This window comes from Dipteris shenzhenensis, chromosome 33 (genome assembly GCF_047967505.1).
Source record: "Dipteris shenzhenensis isolate YYH24624 ecotype China chromosome 33, Dip_SZ_1.0, whole genome shotgun sequence".
Taxonomy (NCBI): domain Eukaryota; kingdom Viridiplantae; phylum Streptophyta; class Polypodiopsida; order Gleicheniales; family Dipteridaceae; genus Dipteris; species Dipteris shenzhenensis.
Genome location: NC_141628.1, coordinates 9635484 through 9658555, shown reverse-complemented (window position 1 = coordinate 9658555; position 23072 = coordinate 9635484). Strand labels below are relative to the sequence as shown.

Sequence of the window (23072 nt, the reverse complement as noted above, 5' to 3'; positions counted from 1 at the left end):
AGGACAAAATTCACATAAGGAAATGCACAACAATCTCCATACCAAATTTAGTGCATTACACACCAAAACATTAGTGTGCTTCTCTACAAATTCTATAAGAACCAAAGAGCCACTTTCTCACGATCGAGAATTTAATTAAAATATGCCATTTCTTGTCATTATTTGACAACCATTCCATTTGCAATGTTCTATTTAGACACCATTTTGCATACCTCCTCTCTTTCTTGGTTTCTCTACATTATCTTTCTTTCTTTTGGCCATCCTTGCCTTTGCATTACTCTTCTCTATCTCCTTACCATTCTTCTTCTTCTTCTTGGTTTCTCATTGCTCAGCTTACGATGCCATCCTTACTTGTGATCAAGCACGGTGCTTAGACTTTGGAGATTATATGTGACACTTATGTTTGCGAGGTTTCTTTGTTGCACCTCATTGATTTCTTCAATGTGAAAAATAGTGACATTGTTCTCCAAGAGGAGATAGGACTTGAATGTTGGGATCATGCATTAACAACCCCTGATGTTGGAAGCTTGAGAGTTTAGCTTCAAGCTAGAGCCAAAACCTAGTTGTGCATTCTCTATTGTCACTCAAGATATAAGAAAGGACAATGTGAATGTGATCAACTTGCTTGAAAAGATCCCACTTAAGAGTGCTTTGCATGTTGCTTTCATTGAGTGCTAAAAATATAGAGTACTTATCAGAGTTGCCAAGACACTATAATGGTTACATTGTGTTTGAGTTTCGACCTTTTTTTCATGGGTCTACTATGTCTGGAATGGATCAAAATCTTGATGGTCATGTTTAGATGCTATACTCTCCAAGCTCACAAGACACTTTCGATGGAATGGTTTGAATAGTAGATATGCAGGGTACATGAGGTGTTGCAATCTAGATTGCCCTACTACAAGATGTGTCATTTGTGTGAGAGTTCATGAGCATGTGGTTGATGAGGGAGCAATCAAGGTTAAAAAAAGTAATTGGATAACATGGTCTCAAACTGTACTAGAAAGAACCCTCTCATGTCTTGCAAAATGTCAAAGTTGGTGTGGCCAAAGATATTATTAGGGACATGTTGATTGTTGTTAAAGAGGAAGCCACAAAAGAGCTTGATGAAATTGGTTTTCAATAGGTGCTTTAGAAAATCACACCATTGTCACAAACAAGGAGGATTCAAGGAGCTATGCAATCAGCGGGTGTGATTTTTTGGTGAGCTTTTTGTCATGAGCTTTTTTTCAATTTTCATGAATATTGTGAGCTTTTCATTCACCTGAGAGAGAGAGAGGGGGGGAGGGGGGGTTTCATGGAGTGGGGTGGGTGGAAAGTTTGGGTTATGGTTGCAGTTAAGAGGAGAGAGGGGGGAGAGGGGAGAGAGGGGAGATAAAGGAAAAGGGGAGGGATGGTCGCATGGGTAAAGTGGCATGGAGAAGGGAGGGGAGGGGAGTTGGAACATATATTCGTTATCATAGTTAGAGGGGGAACTTATAAGGTATGCAAAGAGGAGTGCAAGGAGGAGAGAGAGGATGAGGAATGTGAAACTTATGTTCATCTCCTAAATGTAAAGGGGAAGGGAGAGCATATGGGAAATTTGTTCATTTTCAAAGTGTATAATTTGATAGATTTGACCTCATATTTGGATTCCTCGTCGAATTCCGGTCATTTTGAGTACCAACATGACCATATTCCGATAAAAATTGGAAAAGCGCAGACTCAAAATAGGCCCAAAACAGGCCAAAATGACAAAAACACCATTTTTACCATATTCCGATAAAAATTGGAAAAATGGTGTTTTTGTCATTTTGGCCTGTTTTGGCCTATTTTGAGTCTGCGCTAGGCCCAAAACAGGCCAAAATGACAAAAACACCATTTTTCCAATTTTTATCGGAATATGGTCATGTTGGTACTCAAAATGACCGGAATTCGACGAGGAATCCAAATATGAGGTCAAATCTATCAAATTATACACTTTTAAAATGAACATATCTCCCATAGTTCCTCCCTTCTACTTTGAATATGGACATATCTTCCATAATTTTTTGCCTCCTACTGCCACTCATATCCACCCCCCCCTTGTGCATAGTATACACTCTTCCACCCCTTCCACATGCTATGAAAATGAACATATCCTATATCCTCTCCCCCTCTTTCTAACCTCCCCAGCTTTCTAATAACAAAAACATGTATGGATTTCTAAAAAAAGCTCGCAAAAACAAAGGAAATGGTAAAAAAGCTCACATTAAAAAGCTCGCCAAAAGATTTTTCCCGCAATCAGCTAGACATGGACTAGAAGGAGTGGATTGTGGGCTGATTCCTTATTAGGTTTGAAACGGCAGTGTAGATATCTGTTTTTACAAAGTGTCCTTTATCTTGGACAAACAATCAAAACAAACTCATGCCTTTATGATGTCTATGTTGGTCCAGGTTCAAGGCTGAAAGGGCCGTACATATGAGCAGTGTCAGAAAATGTAACTCCTCGTTCATAAGCATGCTTTCTACGAGCAATGTCTTCTTCCTCCGATGGGACTGGGCAGTATCCATATGAAAATCCATGCATCCTAAGACACTAGCAGAAACCCGATAACGCCACATGAGTAGAGCAAGGTAAAACTTCAAAATTTCACGATTTGTAACTAAAACATGGCCTATTTTTTTGCAACACGTACTGATAGTTGCCTTTTTGTGCTATCCACAGTCTACTGAACAATCTGAGAATGTTGGAATCATCCCACTCAAGGACACACTCAGATCTCTCAGGCTCACATTGGCAAGTTTTCAGGATAATGTCTCTAAGATCAAACTAATCACCAAAAGATAACGAGAATTTAAATTTCGCCTAGCGTGCTGCTTGTAGTGATTTTACCGACATTCAAAAATGATTGTGACTATTGACATTCAGGTAATATGCTAGTATCTTATCCATTCACGAGACTTATCTCAGAGCTAATATTTACGGCGTTTATATTCTCAGTGTTAATATTCTCGACATTATCTCGACACCAAGGGAAGTGCCCGTTCCCTCAGATCATAAATCTTTGGGGAAGGAAGCGCGACGCCTCCCCATCCACACTATGTGTGGTTATAATAATTATATATTATATGTTATCATATAAATATTCTCAATTGCTCGTCCATTCAACATTGCTTGTTTTCAATCTGAATTCTTACAACATTCCTCTCTTTGATGCATGTTCTCGATACGAGGGAGCACAAAAATACAAGCTGGATGCAAGATCAAAGCATGACGACACCTTTATTCATATGGTTATAGTCCATATGATAATATTGTAAAGATTGCAACAAGGATTAGTTATGAGCTCTTGTAAGCATCTCCTGATTCATGTATTTGTTTGACTTCAACTTCCAAAATATGAAGGTCACAAGATCAATAATAAATCACTCCCTTGACATTTATAGGGAGGATGGGTCCTAAGAGACCCTCTCTAGTGTCTCATGTCCACATTTTTACTCATTCGCTTTGTCGTGTCTCATGTCCACATTTTTACTGATTAGCTTTTTTCATTTTAAAATTTGATAAAATACTAGGACTCGGGTTGAATTTCTAGTTAGTAGTTGCTTCCTGCCACAATTCTAGTTTCAGTTACTCATCACAGAAAGCGACTGGAAACTCGAAGCTCTCACAAAAAATACGAATCATTTAAAAGAACGAAAGGCGGCTGCACATGGAGATGGGAGCAGAGCGCAGGCGAAGATGAAGATGAAGAAGAAGGAGAAGCAGAATGCCTGTCCACAACAAAACAGACTCTGCGAACGAAAGAGAGCGACAAGAACTGGCAAATCGATGCAGCCCAGTATCGCAAAGTGGATGTATGTGATGAAACGAGTTTTGACAGCTCCAAACGATCGATCAGTCACCCATCATGATGAATCTATATCCAGCAGCAGTCGCAGATCCCTCTCCTTCGCCTGACGCAACACCAACGACATTATGTAGCCCTATCCTCCCTCTGGTGCCTGGCTCGACCTTTTTTCGTAGCGGAGATCCCCACTCCGATTGCTTGGCAGCACATCTGCGCAACTCTCCGATGGCTTCCCCCGCCGTGCTGGAGGAATGCTTGCATTCAGGTACTGCGGTATATAGCAACGGTCGAAATTCACTTTTTGCATGATTAATTATAAGGATCAATTTTACCAATTTGGGAAAATTCGTTCTGGTCATGCTTCGCAGGTAGGTCAGGGACCGAGAATTTATTGAAGCAGTACTTCACGGATCCCTCTCAGTGGTGGAACAACCGAGAGAGCAAAGTAAGTGTGCGACCAGCTGGAACTGAATGATTTGCACAACTAAAGCTGTCGATTGGCTTGTCTGACAAGTTGTGAATCTTAACAACAGATTATCCCAATCTCTCCTGATTTGAGGCATAAGGTTACCAAAGAGTCGCTCGGGATAGACAGCTGGTACAATCAAGGTTGGATTGAAGAGAAGCTCCAGAAGAAGACTAAAGCTTCCTCTGGTCAGGCCCAAGACTGTGGCTTGGTGCTGTGTGGCAAGGTCAGCTCCAGGCCTGTGAAGATGAATGCATCTAAATCACAAGAACTGCACGAGAAGACTGGCTGGGAGACGCTCAGCTTAGAGGAGGTACTCATGTCTATGGAACAGATGCCTCAGCTGCCCTTAGTTCAGAACCTCACACGCACGTTGCATATGTGCAGAAGATTGAAAAGTCTAGCGTATACCAAGCGCTTGTATGCCTACATGTGCAAAAGTGGGCTGGAAGATCATAAATCTCTTGGGAACTACCTTGTCCCATTGTTGGTCCAAGTTGGAAGCCTGTGCGATGCCCAGCAGGTTTTCAACAAGTTGGTTGAACCAAATGTATATTCTTGGACTTCTCTCATCTCAGGTTATATTGAATGTGGGGAATCACAGCATGCCCTTGACCTCTACCAGAAAATGCAAGAGAATTTTGTACGCCCTGATAAGTATACCTTTGTGGCTGTACTGAAGGCTTGTGCTAGGCTGAAAGACGCAGAAAGAGGCCGAGAAATACACGCTGAGATTGCAAGGAATGGGTTGGAAAGAGATCTTTTTGTTGGGAACACCTTGGTGGATATGTATGCCAAATGTGGCTGGGTTGCAAAAGCGCGGGAAGCTTTTGACAAGCTGCCAGTTCAAGATGAGGTCTCATGGAATGCACTAATGGCAGGATATGCTGAGCATGGGCATGGTGAGGAAGCACTGAACTGTCTTGAACAGATGCATTTGAAGGGTCTCTCTCCAAATGCTGTCACATTTGTATGCAGCTTGAAAGCTTGTAGCAGCACAGGAGCCATAGATAAGGGCCGAGAAATACATGCCGAGATTGCCAAAAAGGGGCTGGAAAGACATCTTTTTCTTGGCAGCACCTTGGTGGATATGTATTCCAAGTGTGGTTTGCTGTCAGAAGCATGGGAAGCATTTAACAAGTTGCCGGTACAAGACGAGGTCTCATGGACTGCACTAATAGCAGGATATGCAGACCATGGGTTTGGTGAGGAAGCACTGATCTGTCTCGAACAGATGCAATTTGAGGGTCTCTCTCCAAATGCTGTCACATTTGTTTGCAGCTTGAAAGCTTGTGGGAGCATAAGTGCCATAGACAAGGGCCGAGAAATCCATACTGAGATTACCAGAAAGGGGCTGGAAAGACACCTTGTTGTTGGAAGTACCTTGGTGGATATGTATGCGAAATTTGGTTCACTTGCAGAAGCAAGGGAAGCCTTTGACAACCTGCCAGTTCGAAATGAAATCGCGTGGAATGCACTTTTGTCAGGATATGCTGTTCATGGACTGGATGAGGACATGCTAAACAGTCTTGAAGAGATGAAACTGGAGGGCCTCTCCCCGGATGCCATCACATTTGTTTGGTGCTTGAAAGCTTGTAGCAGCACAGGGGCCATAGATAAGGGTCGGGAAGTACACACTGAGATTGCTGGAAAGGGGCTGGAAATAGATCTTTTTGTTGGCAACACCTTGGTGGATATGTATGCCAAATGTGGCTCACTTGCAGAAGCACGGGAAGCGTTTGACAAGCTGCCAGCTCGAGACGAAGTCTCTTGGAATGCACTAATTGCAGGACATGCCCAGCTAGGAGAAAGTGAAATTGTTTTCCATATGTTTGAGAGAATGTGGGGAGAAGGGGTAAAGCCAGATGGGGTCACACTGTCTACTGTTCTTGCTGTATGCAGTCACACAGGTCTAGTGGATAAAGGGCAAAAATACTTTGAGGTTATGATCAAAGACTATGGCATCACTCCAACTGTTGAGCACTACAATGCCATGGTTGATCTCCTTGGTCGTGCAGGTCAATTAGATGAGGCGGTAATGATGGTGAAGAGGATGCCCCTCCACCCTAATATTGTAGTGTGGCTTACGGTGTTGGGTGCTTGTCAAAAGTGGGGTAATGTGGAGCTTGCAAGACTGGCCTTTGAACATGCAGTGCAGTTGGATGAAAAGGATGCTGCAGCTTATTGTTTGATGGCTAACATTTATGCAGATGCTCACATGCAGGAGGAAGAAAAGAAGGTTGAGGCAATGAGAGTAAATAAAGAAGCATGGGAGCAGCAAGGACAGAGTTGGTGGACTGACTTTGGTGGAATTGTGCACTCGTTTTTGGTGAGGGAAACAAGATATTGCGGAAGTGAGAGTACCTTTGCAAAGCTAGAAGATTCTCTCTAAAAATGAGGGAGGGAGGGCATGTCTCAGATTTGCATTGGGTGTCATGAGACATATGAGCTCATGCAATGAAAGAAGGGTTATGTGGGCATAGTGAGAAGTTGGCTATCGTGTGTGCCCTAATCCATGCATGTTGCCAAGAATCTCTTGGTTTGTTTGCAGCTACTGCATTGATAGCAAAGAAGACCAGGGCACTATTCTTGTCAGTGGTGCACACTGCTTCCATGTCTTAAAGGCAGAGAGTGTGCTTGTGGGGACTGAAACAACTATATGCAGCCTCATAAATCCACAACAAATTTAGAAATCATCAACACAAATTAGAAGAAAATCTTGCTTTTATCCTCTAAAGGAAAGCCAATGGCAACAATTTCACAACTCACTACATGAACCTGTGACATACAAATATCTAAGAGGAGGTATGAATCACGTATGCCTTGCTTAACAAGATTAATGTGACAAGTTGAAAAATATGAGACTTCACTTATCCCTTCTTATTGTCATGCACTCAGATCTATAGGTTGCGTACGTCTCTTAGGTTGCACAAGCACGCTCACACCCCCCGCTGGACAATTCGAGATGTGGCAGGAGTGGTTCTAGCATTAATTCAACGAGAACATATTGCTGAAGTTCAATGATCTCCACCAATACAAGGGTGAAGACGTGTATTATTTCATAGCAAGGATGCGAGTGCTCATGAATCAGCTTAACAACACGCAAGATGAAATGGCATTGAGATTCTATTTAATGAGTGGCTTGGAATTAGGACTTGACCTGCACAACATGGGAATAGCATACGTAACGAGGACGCACGTCGAATTGCTTAATAGAGCAATTGGGTAAGAAAAAGGGAAGGTAGAGCTTTGAAGAAGGAAGAAGCCACCCGTCTGAGAACCAGAGAGCGATGAAGACCAAAAGCCCAAAGAGGAGAACGTGGCCAAGAAGGATAGCACAAAAGACGAGTTCAAGGAGCTGCTCAAGGAAATGGGCATCTGAGGCAACCTGGAGAAGGAAGAAGTTTGGTGCCACAAATACAAAACGAATGGCGGACAGCCAACACTTTTCAGTCGGGCCGATTTGCCACAACATTGAAGATTGTTGGTACAATAAGGGCAAGTGAGTGCTGTAATCAATCAAGTAACACAAGAACAGAAGATGACAAAAGAACAAAAACAAACAATATGCATGCTACTTCTATAGGAAGGAAGGACACCACAAAGTGAACACTGACAGTGGAAGAAGCAGCTAGAGATGCTACAAAAATCATGTGATAATGATGATTGCGCACCATAAGAAGGCATGGTGATCATTTTAGTAGACACCAAGGTGGTCACAAGATTGCAAGATTCGGCAAAGACCAAACCGCAAAAGATAAGGCAGTCCTAGTTCGAATGGTCGGAAGAAAAGGCGGCCACAGGAAAGATTAGGCGAGTGTAGAAGTAGAAGGAACTACTCGTCGATGTTGAAGCAACGAATTCGAGTTGACAAGAAGAGAAGCAACCCTAAGGACAAAAGACCGGTGCAAGGCAGCCAACCTTGGAAAGATGCGAAGATAGCCACTTGATGGAGCATACGAACATTGAGTCAGCATGGGATAAGTTCAAGGAGTTCAAACTGCCACGATCAACATGGGCCAATTAATTTAACTTACTCCTCGCTACACGAAGTTCTTCAAAGCTCAGTCTTGGGATGACAATTGTTAACTATGTGTCAACATGGACTCAAGTAGTATAGAATGTGTGTGTGGAGTAGTGGCAGCGCTCCACTTGTACTCCTTCTGAACCCGGAAACCTCCTTCTGAACCTTGAAACCTCCTTCTAACCCTGAAGACCCTTCTGAACCCTGAAACTCCTTCTCAACCTTAAAACTTCCAATGGAAGTGAAAGTATTCATTACCCCAACCATGTTCATGAATGTTTCTTTCATACAAGCATGTGCGATGTTTGCTTCCCACACTCGAGCTTACATCTCCCACCGGAATACGACCAGAGGTTTCAAGCCACGTTTATACTACAAACGACGACACCAATATATCTATAAGTGACAAAAAGCCTCAGAATCCTACATATCCAAATTTCGAGCCCTACACAAGACCCCCCTCCCTCTGCATCAAACACCATCCTACTCCCATCGACACTCTACATCGAACAACACCCTACTCCCATCCCCATCTTTGAGGTTGCTTCTTGCCCTTCTCGCCCTTCTTGCAACGATGACCTATCCATCCACACCCATCGTCCATTGGGTCTCAACAATCTTGTTACATCAATAAAGATTTAGGAGAGTGTTGTAGGTGATCATCTCCCCCTTCCTTTCAAATTTCCCAAGTTTCTCGTCACCACTCCACTCTTCACCCCCCCGCCCCCCCCCCCCCCCCCTTTCACCCCCATCCCCTCTTCACCACCACTACCACCTTCCCCTCCACCACCCCCTCTCCATCCCCCCCCCTTTTATTTCGTCAGCCCCTCTCCACCCACCTTTTTTCCATCCCTCCCCTCTTCACCGCCCCCCTGCCCCCCCTTCCTTCCCTCCCTCCATCACCCCCTCATTTTTAAAAAATTTTCCCGTCACCCCCCTCCTCTCTCTTTTTCTTTTCCGTCACCACCCTCTCCACCCCTCCCCTCCACCACCCACATGCCCCCTCCCTAATTTAATGATCCATTTGTGAATAGGGTGTACCATTTTTTTGTGCATGAAGAAATGGCTATGATGTTTAGCAGGGGTCTCGTTGTTAATGCTGCAAACTTTTCGTCGAATCTTCTTGAGATTTGGCATAGCTTTTTATCCTGCTTGTGAATTCATTGCATGCTTTGAGAGAGTGAAACGAAAGTGTGTTAATAAGGTTTTCATTGATGCAATTTACTATGTGCTTATTCAGAATTGTGTGAGTGTACATGACTTAATGACTAGGTAGGGACTAACTATATGATTATTTGTGGGATTTCATAGGGCAGCTAAGACTCAGTCATCACCTCTGAGCCCTAGGTTGAAACCAATTAGGTCCACCTATATGTGCTTACTCTCCTAGCCCTAGGTTCGCACATATAGGTGGACCTAATCAATTTCAACCTAAGGCTCAAAGGTGATGACTGAGTCTTAGCTGCCCTATGAAATCCCACAAATAAGCATATTGTTAGTCCCTACCTAGTTGTTAGGTCATGTGCACTCACACAATTTTGAATAAGCACATAGTAAATTGCATCAATAAAAGCTCTGTTAACACACTTTCATTTCACTCTCTCAAAGCATGCAATGAATTCACAAGTAGGACAAGAAGCTATGTCAAACCTCAAGAAGATTTGACGAAAAGTCTACAGCCTCAGCAACAATGACACCCAAGAAAAACATCATAGCCGTCTTTTCATGCACAAAAAAAATGAGACACACTATTCATAAATCGATCATTAAATAGGGGGGGGAGGGGCGGGGGGAGAAGGTGGGGGGTAATAGAAAAAAAGGGGGGGTGAAAGGCGGAGGGTGGGGGTGGAGGGGGGGGGGGGATTGTGGGAGTTTGTGTGTGTGGGAGAGGGAGGGGTGAAGGGGGTGGGGGTTGGAGAGGGGGGTGAGGGAAAAAAGGGGGGGGTGGTGGAGGGGGAGGTAGTTGTGAAAAGGGGGGGGGGGGCCGGGGGGGGAAGGGGATGGGACGGGGGTGGAGGAGGGGGTGACTGAAAAAAAAGGGGGGGGGGGGGTGGGGGTGGGGTGGTAGTAAAGGGGGGGGTTCGAGAGGGGAGTGGTGACGGAAAAATTGTCAGAATTTGAAAGGGAGGGGGAGATGATAACCTACAATGCTCTCCCAAATCTTTATTGATATAACGTGATTGTTGAGGGCACATGGACGGTGGGTGGATGGTTAGGTGCCATCGCTACAAGAAGGGCTCGAAGCAAACTCGACGATGAGGATGAGAGTAGGGTGGTGTTCGATGGAGAGTGAGGAGGGTCTTGTGTAGGGCTCGGAATTTGGAAGAGAATGAAGGCTCATGTAGAAGAAGAAAAATAAGCGGTGGAGAGGGTTTTTATAGGAATCAAGATGGGAGAGATTTAGGGTTAGGGTTAAACCCTACAACATTTTCACGCCCATACTTTTTTGAAAAAAATGAGAAATATTCAAAATTTTAAGCTCTGCACATTAGTGTCTGGCATAAACTAATTGGCAAAAGATGCCAGTATGATGGCATGCATCACACTATTTGCACTTGGTTTGAGCATCCTTGAATAAAGTTCCCCACCAGAAACCTGCCTGCAAGACCTTCCAAGCGGTCATTCTTCCTAGAAGTGTCCATTGGATGGACTTGAGTGAAGGTTCCTACAAGATTGTGGCACATTCATGCGGTAAAACCCATCAACATAGAACACCACCTGCACACTGACTAGTGATGATAAAGATGCCCACCAATTAATGAGAATTTCCAAGTCTTCAAGGCTAACTTCTTGCATTTTTCTCTTGGCATACTGTCAGGAAATATTCCATGAGACAAGCCATCCATCAACTCAGCATACTCATGTTCATAATAATCAATGGGAAAGATCTTGGCATCTAGAAGTTTTGTAACAACCCCTTGAGTGTCTTCATATGCGGTGAGTCAAACAGTTGGCTCCCACGTGTGATTTACCAGGCTTATGAATAATCTTAAAGTTGAATTACTACAAAAGTAGCATCAAACACACAAGGCATCCTTGAATACTACTCTTGTTGATTAAATAAAGCAAGGCCTGATGATCAACATAGAAAACAAAGGGATTGCCAAGTAAATAATGCCTTAATTTTTGTACACTGAATATCATGCCAAGAGCTTCACGCTCGGTAGTACTATAGTTAGACTCAGTAGGTGTGCATAATCTACTGTTGTAATGTGATAGGGTAATCCAATCGACTATTGGGTTGGGCCAAAATGATCCCTAATGCATATCCAAAGGCATCAACATGCACATGAAAGAGGATATCCCATCTAGGTTGCGTTAAAATAGGTGTAGCGGTAGCTCAACTTTTCAAGTCTTGAAATACAAGTGGTCCATTCAAACTTGGCATTCTTCTTAGTTAATTCATATAATGGAGCTTAAAACTTGGCAAAATATTTGATAAAACGTTGATAAAGCCCACAAAAGAATGTAATTGAGTTAGATTCTCAACTCTGGTATTTGTTGAATAGCATGAATTTACCTGGTTCAACTCTAATGCCATCCTATGAAATCACATGCCTGAGTAAAATACCAACTCAGACATAGAAAACACTCTTGGCTGGATTAAGTGAAATTCTTGCTTCCCTACATCTTTGAAATACTTTCTCCAAAAAACAAAGATGATCTTTATTTTTGGAATAGACATAGAAATCATCCAAATAAATGGTTGTGAATTTAGTCAGATAATCTTGAAAAGTCTCCACCATGAACTTTTGAAATATGGATGGTGGATTTGTCAAACTCAAACAGCATCACTCGGGTTGCATAAGCACCCCATTTTGTAATAAATGCAGTCTTAGATTGATCTTCTGGAGCTACAATGTTTTGATTGTAGCCATTGTAACTATCCATGAATGAATATATTTCATGTCCTGCAACTTGATCTAGAATTTCATTTGTGAATGGTATTGGAAATGGATAAAAAATAGTCTGCATTTAATTTTTGGTAGTCAAGACATACTTGAAGTTTACCATTTTTCTTTGGCACTACCACAATGGGAAACAACCAATCGTTGTTGTCAATAGCATAAATGAATCCTACCTAAAGAAGTTGCTCTAATTCAGCTTTCACTTGTTTGGCATAATGGGGGTTCATTTTGTATCTTTGTTGCCAAATGGGTTTGGCTTACCAAAGGGATTCTATATTGATGCCAGAGGAACTCCCCAAAGATGAGTGTAATTCTAGGCAAACACATCCTTATACCTGGTACAAAGCTCTTTGACAACCAACAATTGCTCCAATAGAAAGATTGGCACTCACCATTACTATTGTAAGCTTGTCTTCTATCCCAAATTAAGTTCTTGAGCTGGTTTTGGAACTAACTTCTTAGTTCCCAAGTGTGTGATAGTGACTGGTGTCTCAGCCAAATCTCTTTCTCCTTCAATATCTTCAATGAAGTTGCTAAAAATGAATCCTTCTATGTTTCACCTACTTGGTCTTCAACTTCTACTTTATCTTTGTTGTCACTTGGAAAATTTCAATTTCACTGAGAGGTGCCTGATGCTGATGTAGGGACTAATATGAAGTCTTGGATCCACCAACCACTAATCTGCATCAAGTATGGACTGTATATGATAGCCATAAGTGCATGCTAAAACATTGAGGTCCCCTGGGTTGCACTAGCGCGGCTAAACCAGATGATGTGCACTACACCGGGGCAGGGCTGCACTGATGCATAAATTCCCTCATGCTGAGGAATGATCTGCTAATCGGAGGTGGTGATAACTGGATTGTGGTGCAATGTGGCATGAGTGAGTCAATGTTGAGATGTCTTGATGACTGATTTGCTAATCTATACTACTCATGAAACCTGTATCCAAGGTATGTTCTGTGGCAGAGGTGAAAGCATCAGTGATGGATGCTAGAATGGAATCACCTAAGGAGTTGAATGCGATGTGACATATCTTTGCATGCTGCTAGAGATGTCAGTGCCTCATACTGAGGACTTCCCTATTGAATAACTGCATGATCCTTGGTGAACTCTTGTTGTGTATCTGTAGCATTGGTGGCAAATGCTGGAGTTGGATCCATGCATGAAGATGATGGCTGTGCATCGTTGAAATCAAACTATGGTGATGTAGATGGGATTGTCTCATGTTGAGGGATTATAATCAAATATGCCTCATACTGACGGCTTATTGACAAATGTGCATGCTAAAAAATTGTGGGCTGATCCATGCTAACATGTGGAACATCTATGTCTGATTGCTCGGCTCGAGAGTCTACATCATAAACTGGTACATACCCAGTGGCAATAAATGGTCAAAGAAGTTTCTCTTTCCACTCACAGATCTCATCCGGAGTCATGACGGGTGTATCATCAGTTGTGTGATGTGGATAACTCCATGCTGGAGGCGGTCTGGTGCTATGTGCAAGAGGCTTACCAATGTACTGACGAGAGTGTGTACCCATGAGAACACCGTGAAACCTGCAACACGGGGGGCTTACACGAAACTCTCAAAACCACGTCATGGTGGAAGAACTGCAATGTGCCAAGGATCAAGCCTATATCATAATGATGACAAATGTGTATCGGGAGTAGCCAAGAGGCTGTACAAGGCTGATGTAGGTGTGCAGGAGCCAATAGTCAATGAATATGACTGTACACAGGTGGCATGTGTGCATGCAAGAAGAATGCAACAATCTTGAATCCCAGAGAGGGACAGTTTTTCCAGGTGTCACCAATCATGATGAACTGCCGAATGCCAAGAGAGGTGAACTGGTGTTAGATGTGTGAGTGTGTACACCGATGATAGAACCAAAGGGATTGCTGTTGGTGGAAACTATTTGGGTAACATGGCAATGGATTACTTGGCTTGGTGAGTTGGATCTCCTGTATGGTAGTGTTAGTCTATAGCTTGATTACACATCAAAGCACAAAATGCAACAAATGAATTTTATCTCGTTTATTTTCTTGTACTGGATGCGTTGTAATGGATCAAGATGTGGTTTTGATGATGAGGATTTAATGTTTCTGACCTATGCATAAGTCAAAACTCATATTTGAGGTGCTCACCATGTAGAACAAGATGTGATCATTTTTTGTTTTTGTATCACTGCAAATTTCCACCTAGATCAAAAGTTATGGCTCCTAGAAGGATAGCCAAATTTTGATCCCTAGAGGGTGATCAAAATGATGAGGTGGCATGGAGGGTGATGTGGCAGTGAAGGTCACATGCCAAATGAATTGTGTGCCTGTGGAGAGAAAACAGTGCCTAGAAGGGGACTATGCCACATGGCACATATTAGGTGGCATTGCCACATGGCATGCTAACTGGGCAACTGACATGGCACTACAGTGGGTGGCAGCTTGATGATGTGGTTGTACAGGTGGCACTATGGGGACCATTAATGACATGGAACTATGATTTTGTAGCAGTATGCATGGCAATGGTGATGTGGCACTATGGGAGGAGCTGATGACGTGGTAGTAAAGGTCACGTGGCAGATAAGATGGGTTTACATGTCGAGAGTGTGCTGTAGTGACCAAATTGCCACGTGTCAAGGATAAAATTAGAGCAACTGGAATCTAAATAGATTCCATCAACGGACGCTGTGTGATCATCGGGAGTCTTGACATGGAGCTTGTGGCTCGTCGTGGAATCTGCTTCGTTTTGACTGCGTTGTAGGGAGATGGTCACGTGGAGAGCTCGTGAAGCTATGTAGGAGCTCGGGAGCAATGTGAGCGTGACTGAGTTGTGGCCCATTGGAGCTGCTGAGACTGATTGTTATGGATGTTGAAGACATGCTGGAGCGTTGTGGAGGTGCTGTGATGCTTGCTTGGGCCTTTGGAGCTACTGTGCCTAGAGAGGTAGATTGCAGAGCTGGCGATGGTTGGTGGAAAAGGTTGGAAGTCGCTGCTTTGGTTGCAGTCGATCGTGTAGTGCATCTTTTGTTGCAGCATGGAGCTCGTATTTATAGCTTCGAGGAGCCGATTTGAGCATGGCGCTGGCTATGGAGTTGACGTTCATTTGGTAGTTGAGAAGGCTGGCTACAGGAGTCCTTGCAGTTTGTACCTTGTCTGAAGCTTGCGTGAGAGGTCGCTGAAGACTGGGTTGAGCTCTTTCATTGATGGCGGCTGAGAGTATCACGACTATGGTGTAGGAGCCTTTGCTACAGGGTTGTCGAGCTGGCCTTGTAGTACAGATTGTAGATGCCATTGGGCGTTGCTTTAGGAGGTTTGATGTGGGTAAAGCTGCTCGTTAGTGGAGGCTAAGGCATAGAAGATGGAGACGCCGTCCTTAATGTGGGCTAAGGACATTGTTGCTACTATGCTGGCCTGTGCACTAGTGGAGTCGAGTCGTGGGACTCGTATGCCATGGAGCTAGGTTGCCAGTTTGTAGAAGCTTAAGCACTGGCTGCAATTCATTGGGCTATGTTGAGCTTGTTCATTTGAAGTTGAGGGCGCTTACGGTTGAGTAGTCGTGGAGTTAGAGCTTCAATTGCATGGAGCAGTTGTTTGTTGTTTGCTGTTGAGTGGCTGGATTCAGATGAAGCATGTTCAGCTTGGTAGTGAAGGAGCCAAGGAACCTCATTATAGAGTCTCTCCGGTCCTCAAAATATAGGGAGACTCTTAGAGTGACAATCTCTCTCTCAGCAAGAGAAACTATTTGTTCCTCACAAAAGGAATACAAGACTGAGAGGAGAATAGAGAAAGGAGCTAAACGTCTCTCTTGTCTCAAAACACCAAACATAGAACACAAACTCTGAAAATCTCACACCCTCTAAGAACATGAGATTAAACCTCTCAAGAAATGAAGAATATGGTAGCACTACTTAAAATAACATAACTAAAGCTTTGACTTGTAGTCTAGTTGTAGACTAGCACCACCATAGAGGAGATCCAACTCCACCAAGCCAAGTAAGCCATTGCCACATTACCCGAATAGTTCCCATCGGCATTAGTCCCTTTGGTTCTATCATCAGTGTACACACTCAAACATCTGACACCAGTTCAGTTCTCTTGGCATTTGACAGTTCATCACGATTGGTGACACAGTTACCATGGAGCACTGGGTCAGTAGGCCGCCTCTAGTCGATTGTAGGAGCTACTTTACTAAGCCCTCGAATGATACTCTCTCCCTCTAAACCCTCACAGAGAAGGTAACTCTCACAGAGAAAGGCTAGGGAAACCTTTGAACCTTAATCCTTACACATCCAAGAATGAACAACACTCAAGGCACAGAGAACAGAGTCAATGTTTCTCATCGATAGAACCTCAACACGAAAATGGCCTTATCTGACTCTCGATAGCTCAAAATGACAAGCTTTTTGAATTGAATTAGGGAGGAGAAGGAGCTCTGCACGAAGAGCTAGAGAGGAGGAAGAAGATGCCTCAAACGAAGGGCTTACGCCTTGACTAAGCAAGTGCGTACACACTCTCTCAATGGAAAACTCTCTCTCAAAGAAATGAACCTCTCATCTCTCACTTGGAGATGGAGGGTGCCTCACACAAGGAGGGCTTGGTGCCTTGACAAGATGCAAGGGCTTGGGAGCACTTGGTGCTCTAATACCATGATAGCGGAAGTAAGAGAGGGAGAGAGAGAGAGGAATGCACATGATTTAGCTACCTATACACTATTCTGTATTGAATATGAACATGAATATATACATGAGTACCCCTTAGGGTTAGGGTTAGGGTTTGTCCCTATGCCCTATCTAGATGGTGCAATTTACACCATCCTCAACAGCCCCTGCTCCAAATGTGAGTTCACTGCCTCATGTTACCAGTGCTTGTCACTCAGAAGTTAACAAATGTGCATTGTCCACTTTCGCTCGCCATTTAGAAGTTAACGAAGAGGAGCTGCTTGATCACCAGTCATGAGTACTACCCACTCTCATGCATGTGGTGGCATTCTAACCTATTGTCCTGACCCGAGGACAAACACTCCATACTCCATAGCTAGGGAAAAGACTACAAAAAGGGTGCTTTCCATATGGGAGGAGAAGTTTTGGCTTCTATTGTTGCACATGGGAAACTTAAGGAGGCAAAAAAGAGGCTTGAGTGCAAATCTGGTAGCTCATGATGTCCCCTAGCCTCCCCACTTCGTGAATCATCAACCAATATCAAGCAATTAACTTATAACTATTAATTCAAAGAAAATGTTGGGGTTTATATATAGCACACAATAACCTTGTAGCATATAAAAGGACGGAATAATATATTATAAACATGACCACTTCATTAAACATCAACCGTAACAAAAATCCACAAGAAGAAAAAGACACAATAAGAACCGACAAGGAAAGCATCTTCTACCTACAATCATCGTACTCCGTTTCTCCCCCAACAACTCCTTTATAGCAACCAATTTCAAAAGATGCTTGCAACACAACAGTCTCTCACTTCCATACTTATATAGACAAATACACGACTAAGGAACACCTTTGACAAGCAACATAAATGTTCAAACTCTGCCCAAATAGAGCATACGATATATGCCAGTCCTTTAGGAAAGCTCCAAAACTACCACAACCTCCACTGTCTTCTATTGCTAGACACAAGATTACAACACTGCCATGACGACATCCACACTCTTGTATGGTTGTTGCATCTGTCTGCAACATGACAACATCACACAACCAACCATACCACACACAACACCAAACTAGATACAAACCCCATTTTAGTATACCCTTGAATGGAAACATGCAACAAGAAATGAAGATGTTGCATGCAAAGATTCACACGGATAGGAAATCGGCACTTGAGAATAGGAGGACACCTCTACAAGTGAAGTTGCACAAATCTACCACAACAAAGATGAGTCTACCATTGTAGAAAAGCATGGACATGAAGACGAAGAGTAACGATGGAGCTAGAGGCGCAACACATGCAAACGTCCATACCAACAACGTCTACCCCTCCAATCTCATCAAGCCACCACAACAGACCACAAAAGCATAGACATGCACATGTATGGCAAGGAGGCGTAGCAACAAGACACCACTAACCCTACAAGTCAAGCGTTGCAAAAGACCACTAACCCTAAACACCTCACTAATTATAACCCGAAACACTTCACTAAACGAGTCAACTTGACCCACAACACACAAAAACCAATAAGCCAGATAGATACACCCCAAAACCCAAACACTTTCCTAAGACCCTTAGGAGGGCTCAAAACACAGAATAGAATACACAAGACAATTCACCACTATAATAATTATTAGCAATCTACAAATTCACAACTCAAGCATATTTGGTACGACAACATTGAAGCTATAAGGAACACCATTCTCTCATATTGGGAAGATCACTCCATAACTCACATCTCCATTAAAAGTATGAACGATCATCATTCTCACAATTCACCACAACAATAATTATTAGCAATCTACAAATTCACAACTTAACCATATTGGTACAACAACATTGAAGTCACTCCATAGCTTAGATCTCCATGAACGAGCATCATTCTCACAATTCACCTCTAAAATAATTATGAGCAATCTACAAATTCACAACTGAACCATATCTGCATTGAAATCACTCCATAACTCACATCTCCATTAAAAGTATGAACGATCATCGAACGATCATCATTCTCATATTGGGCAGATCATCTCATAAGGAACATCATTCTCATATTGGGCAGATCATCTCCATAGCTTGGCATGTTGAAGTATGATACAAGACCGGCATTCCTTACGGAGATTTCCGTCTCGACTTCGAGATGATGATCAACTTGTACACAGGAGGAGCAAGAGTTCAACGATTCTATGCAGCCCTCTCGTACGCAGACAATCAATTCCTAGCTCCCACGACAGTGGAGCACGTTCAGGTATTTTACAGTGGTCGAATTCAGAAAATATTTTTCTCCGTCTTGTCATGCCTACTTTAGTTGTTTAACCGGATAAGGAGTTTGGGGAGATTACTTCTTACGCAGGTCGGTCAGGGACCGAGCGTTTATGGAAGCAGTACTTCGCAGATCCCTCTCAATGGTGGGACAACCGAGAGAGCACAGTAAGTGTGCGACGACTTTCAACTGAATGATTTGCACAGGTACGTTGTATATTGGCTGGTATGACGAGTTTCTTATGAATCTTAACAGCAGACGTACGGAAGCTCTCCAGAAGATCACCAAGGAGTCCATATGGAGACGGCATGTACAATCCAAGTTGGGTTAAAGACATGTATGAGAAAAGGGCCACAGCATCATCTACAGCAGGACTGCGTGAAAAGGAAACTCTCAGCTTAGAGGAGGCACTCACGTCAATGGAACAGATGGCCCAGCCTTCAGTCCAGGACCTTACTCGCATCTTACATAAGTGCAGAGTATTGAAAAATCGGGCATATACCAAGCGCTTGTATGCCTGCATGTGCAAAAGTGGGTTGGAAGGTCATAGATCTCTTGGGAACTACCTCGTCCTAATGTTAGTTCAAGTTGGAAGCATGTGCGATGCTCAGCAGGTTTTTAACAAGTTGGTGGATCGAAATGTGTATTCTTGGACATCTCTCATCTCTGGGTATATTGAATGTGGGGAATCAGAGCATGCCCTCAACCTCTACCAGAAAATGCAAGAGGATTGTGTACATCTGGATATGTATACTTTTGTGGCAGTACTGAAGGCTTGTGCAAGGCTGAAAGATGCAGAAAGAGGCCGAGAAATACACGCTGAGATAACCAGAAAGGGGTTGGAAAGAAATCTTTTTCTTGGCAACAGCTTGGTGGATATGTATGCTAAATGTGACAAACTTGCAGAAGCATGGGAAGCGTTTGCCAAGCTGCCAGTTCGAGACAAGGTCTCATGGACTGCACTAATGGTAGGATATGCTGAGCATGGGCTTAGTGAGGAGACTTTGAACTGCTTTGAACAGATGAAACTGCAGGGTCTCTCTCCAGATGCTGTTACATTTACTTGCACCTTGAAAGCTTGTGGCAGTATAGGAGCCCTAGACAAGGGCCAAGAAATACATGCTGAGATTGCCAGACAAGGGCTGGACAGACATGTTGTCGCTGGCAGTACCTTGGTGGATATGTATGCCAAATGTGGTTCGCTTGCAGAAGCAAGGGAAGCATTTGACAAGCTGCCAGTTCGAAATGAGGTCTCGTGGAACGTGCTTATGGCAGGATATGCTGAGCATGGGCTTGGTGAGGATGTTCTGGAATGTCTTGAACAAATGAGACTTGAGGGTCTCTCTCCAGATGCTGTCACATTTGTTTGCAGCTTGAAAGCTTGTGCCAGCATAAGAGCCATAGACAAGGGCCAAGAAATGCATGCCGAGATTGTCAGAAAGGGGCTGGAGAGACATGTTTCTGTTGGCAACACGTTGGTGGATATGTATGCCAAATGTGGCTCGCTTGCAGAAGCAAGGCAAACGTTTGACAAGCTGCCAGTTCGAGACATAGTCTCATGGACTGCACTACTGGCAGGATATGCTGAGCATGGTCTTGGTGAGGATTCACTGGACTGTCTTGAACAGATCCAACTCGAGGGTCTCTCTCCAAATGCTGTCACATTTAGTTGCAGCTTAAAAGCTTGTGGCAGCATAGGAGCAATAAATGAGGGCCGAGAAATTCACACAGAGATCGTCAGAAAGGGTCTGGAGACACATCTATTAGTTGGCAATACCTTAGTGGATATGTATGTCCAAGGTGCCACACTTGCAGAAGCTCAGGAGGTGTTTGAGAAGCTGCCAGGTCGAGACGTAGTCTCGTGGAGTGCACTTATGGCAGGATACGCCCAGCTTGGAAAAAGTGAAATTGTTTTTAATTTGCTTGAGAGAATGAGAGCAGAAGGGGTAAAGCCAAATGGGGTCACATTCTCTATTGTGCTTAGTGTGTGCAGTCACAGCGGTCTAGTGGAAAAGGGGCAGAAGTACTTTGAGGCCATGAGCACAGATTATGGCATCACTCCAACTATTGAGCACCACATTGGCATGGTTGATCTCCTTGGCCGTTCAGGCCAATTAGATGAGGCGGTTGTGATGGTGAAGAAGATGCCATTCCCTCCTAATATTGTGGTGTGGCTTACGGTGTTGGGTGCTTGTCAAAAGTGGGGTAATGTGGAGCTTGGAAGACTGGCCTTTGAACAGGCAGTGCAATTGGATGAAAAGGATGATGCAGCTTATGTTTTGATGTCTAACATATATGCAGATGCTCACATGCGGGATGAAGAGATGAAGATCGAAGCAATGCAAGTGAAAGAAACAAGCATTGAAGAAGCCAGAACAGAGTTGGTGGGCTGACATTGGTGGTATCGTGCACTCCTTTTTGGGGGGGGACACAAAGCAAATATATTGATGCAAATCTAAAAGATCTTTCCTTTCATTTATGATTTGTCCAAGAAGGATTTTAAAAAAAGAAGTCCAGAGTTTTTTGAATACTTTAAAGAGGTCAAAAGAATGACTGAGAATCAGTCTCTCTGCAAAATCAAAAGTTGGAGCGCTGACAGAGGAGAGTACATTGGTGAAATTTTGAGGTACTGCAGTAAGCATGGAATAAGGCAACGATTTACTCGACCCTACATGCCTCAGTATGTTCAATTTGAAAAAATAAGGCATTGGTGGGTGATGCTGGCTATCATATGTGCCCTAACAACACATCAAAGGGGGAAACCCATACGTGTAGTGAAGAACCTCCTGGGTTGTAAGGATTGTCATGCATTCACTGCATGGATATCAAAGATAAGTGCAGCAAATTATTCTTGTCAAAGATGCAAAGCGCTTTCCTGTTTTCAAGGAAATTGTGTTTATTGGGATTTTTGGTGATGGTAATGCATCTATGGTAACCTTTACAATTTGAACTGAAAAGGTGGTGGTCTGATTTCTGAATCAAGTCGGACACCTCTGTGAATGCACTCTCTAGAAATCAAGTCTGCCATTTCTATGAATGCAGTTTCTCGAAAGCAACTGTGCAATTTCTTCGACCCATTTTTTCACCTCTGGGACTGACCAGTCTGAGGATTGTATGCCGATTGGGGGCGAGTATGGTGCCCAATGATGAAAATAATTCCTGCCAAACATGACCTGTAAACTCTGCATCCCTGTCACTGACTCCTAGGGAAACCCATGGTGCTTAGACACAAGATCGATGAACTGCCAGGTACCCTAATGTGCTGAAAACTAGTGGTGAAGTGGGCTTATATGGTAAGCCTATTGACCACCACATATACCCCTATCCATACAAGTAGTAAAATCCATGGAGATAATGTGTCCGGTGTCCACTTGCAATGGGCAGTGGCTGCAACATCAGCTAGCAGCTTCTTGTTGTCCACTGTGTACCATGGGCATGGCTAGCATTCTAAGGCATACTTCACCACATCTTTTCAAAGTTCCAATAGAAACTTTACTTAATCCATCACCGGTCTTAGTGATGCTTGTATGTCTTGCTGCACGAGATGAATGCATTTCTCTCTCAACACCAGCATTCTATATTGCAAGTCTGAAATTAAATAAATTCTGTCATGGAACCACACTAGGTCATTATGCAATTTTGATTCTGGTTGAATGTGGCAGGCAAGTTAATAAAAGTATGGCTGCTGCCCTCAAATTTTGCATGCGCTCCCCTTGAATTTCATGTACCCAATCTTGATAGATGGTGGAGATGGACGACAATGTGCAAGCTTGGACAAGGCGTTTGCAATGAAAATTTCTTTGCCCTTCTTGTATTCAAATTAAGAGAAATAAAGAAAACGCTAGAGAAAGAAAGAGAGAGTGCACATAGAGAGGCAAAGGTGGAGGGGGGGGGGGGAGAGAGAGAGAGAGAGAGAGAGAGAGAGAGAGAG

General features: G+C 43.4%; 2 protein-coding genes across 3 annotated transcripts; both read left to right on the top strand.

Annotated features, from left to right (window-relative positions):
* The first annotated feature begins 3610 nt into the window (after positions 1–3610).
* Positions 3611–6967, top strand: LOC147879652 (putative pentatricopeptide repeat-containing protein At3g01580). Its single transcript, XM_087371815.1, has 3 exons — positions 3611–4077; positions 4181–4257; positions 4346–6967. The coding sequence occupies exons 1-3, from the start codon at positions 3873–3875 to the stop codon at positions 6668–6670; spliced, it is 2607 nt and encodes an 868-aa protein (XP_087227941.1). The 5' UTR covers positions 3611–3872; the 3' UTR covers positions 6671–6967.
* An 11875-nt stretch (positions 6968–18842) lies between these two features.
* LOC147879651 (pentatricopeptide repeat-containing protein At1g06140, mitochondrial-like) lies at positions 18843–22752 on the top strand. Of its 2 annotated transcripts, none has more exons than XM_087371947.1 (3): positions 18843–19126; positions 19232–19308; positions 19400–22752. In XM_087371947.1, the coding sequence occupies exons 2-3, from the start codon at positions 19254–19256 to the stop codon at positions 21532–21534; spliced, it is 2190 nt and encodes a 729-aa protein (XP_087228073.1). In that variant the 5' UTR covers positions 18843–19126; positions 19232–19253; the 3' UTR covers positions 21535–22752. The 2 variants fall into 2 exon arrangements, with proteins under 2 accessions (XP_087228073.1, XP_087228072.1); XM_087371946.1 differs by having other exon boundaries at positions 19397–22752.
* Positions 22753–23072: the final 320 nt, after the last annotated feature.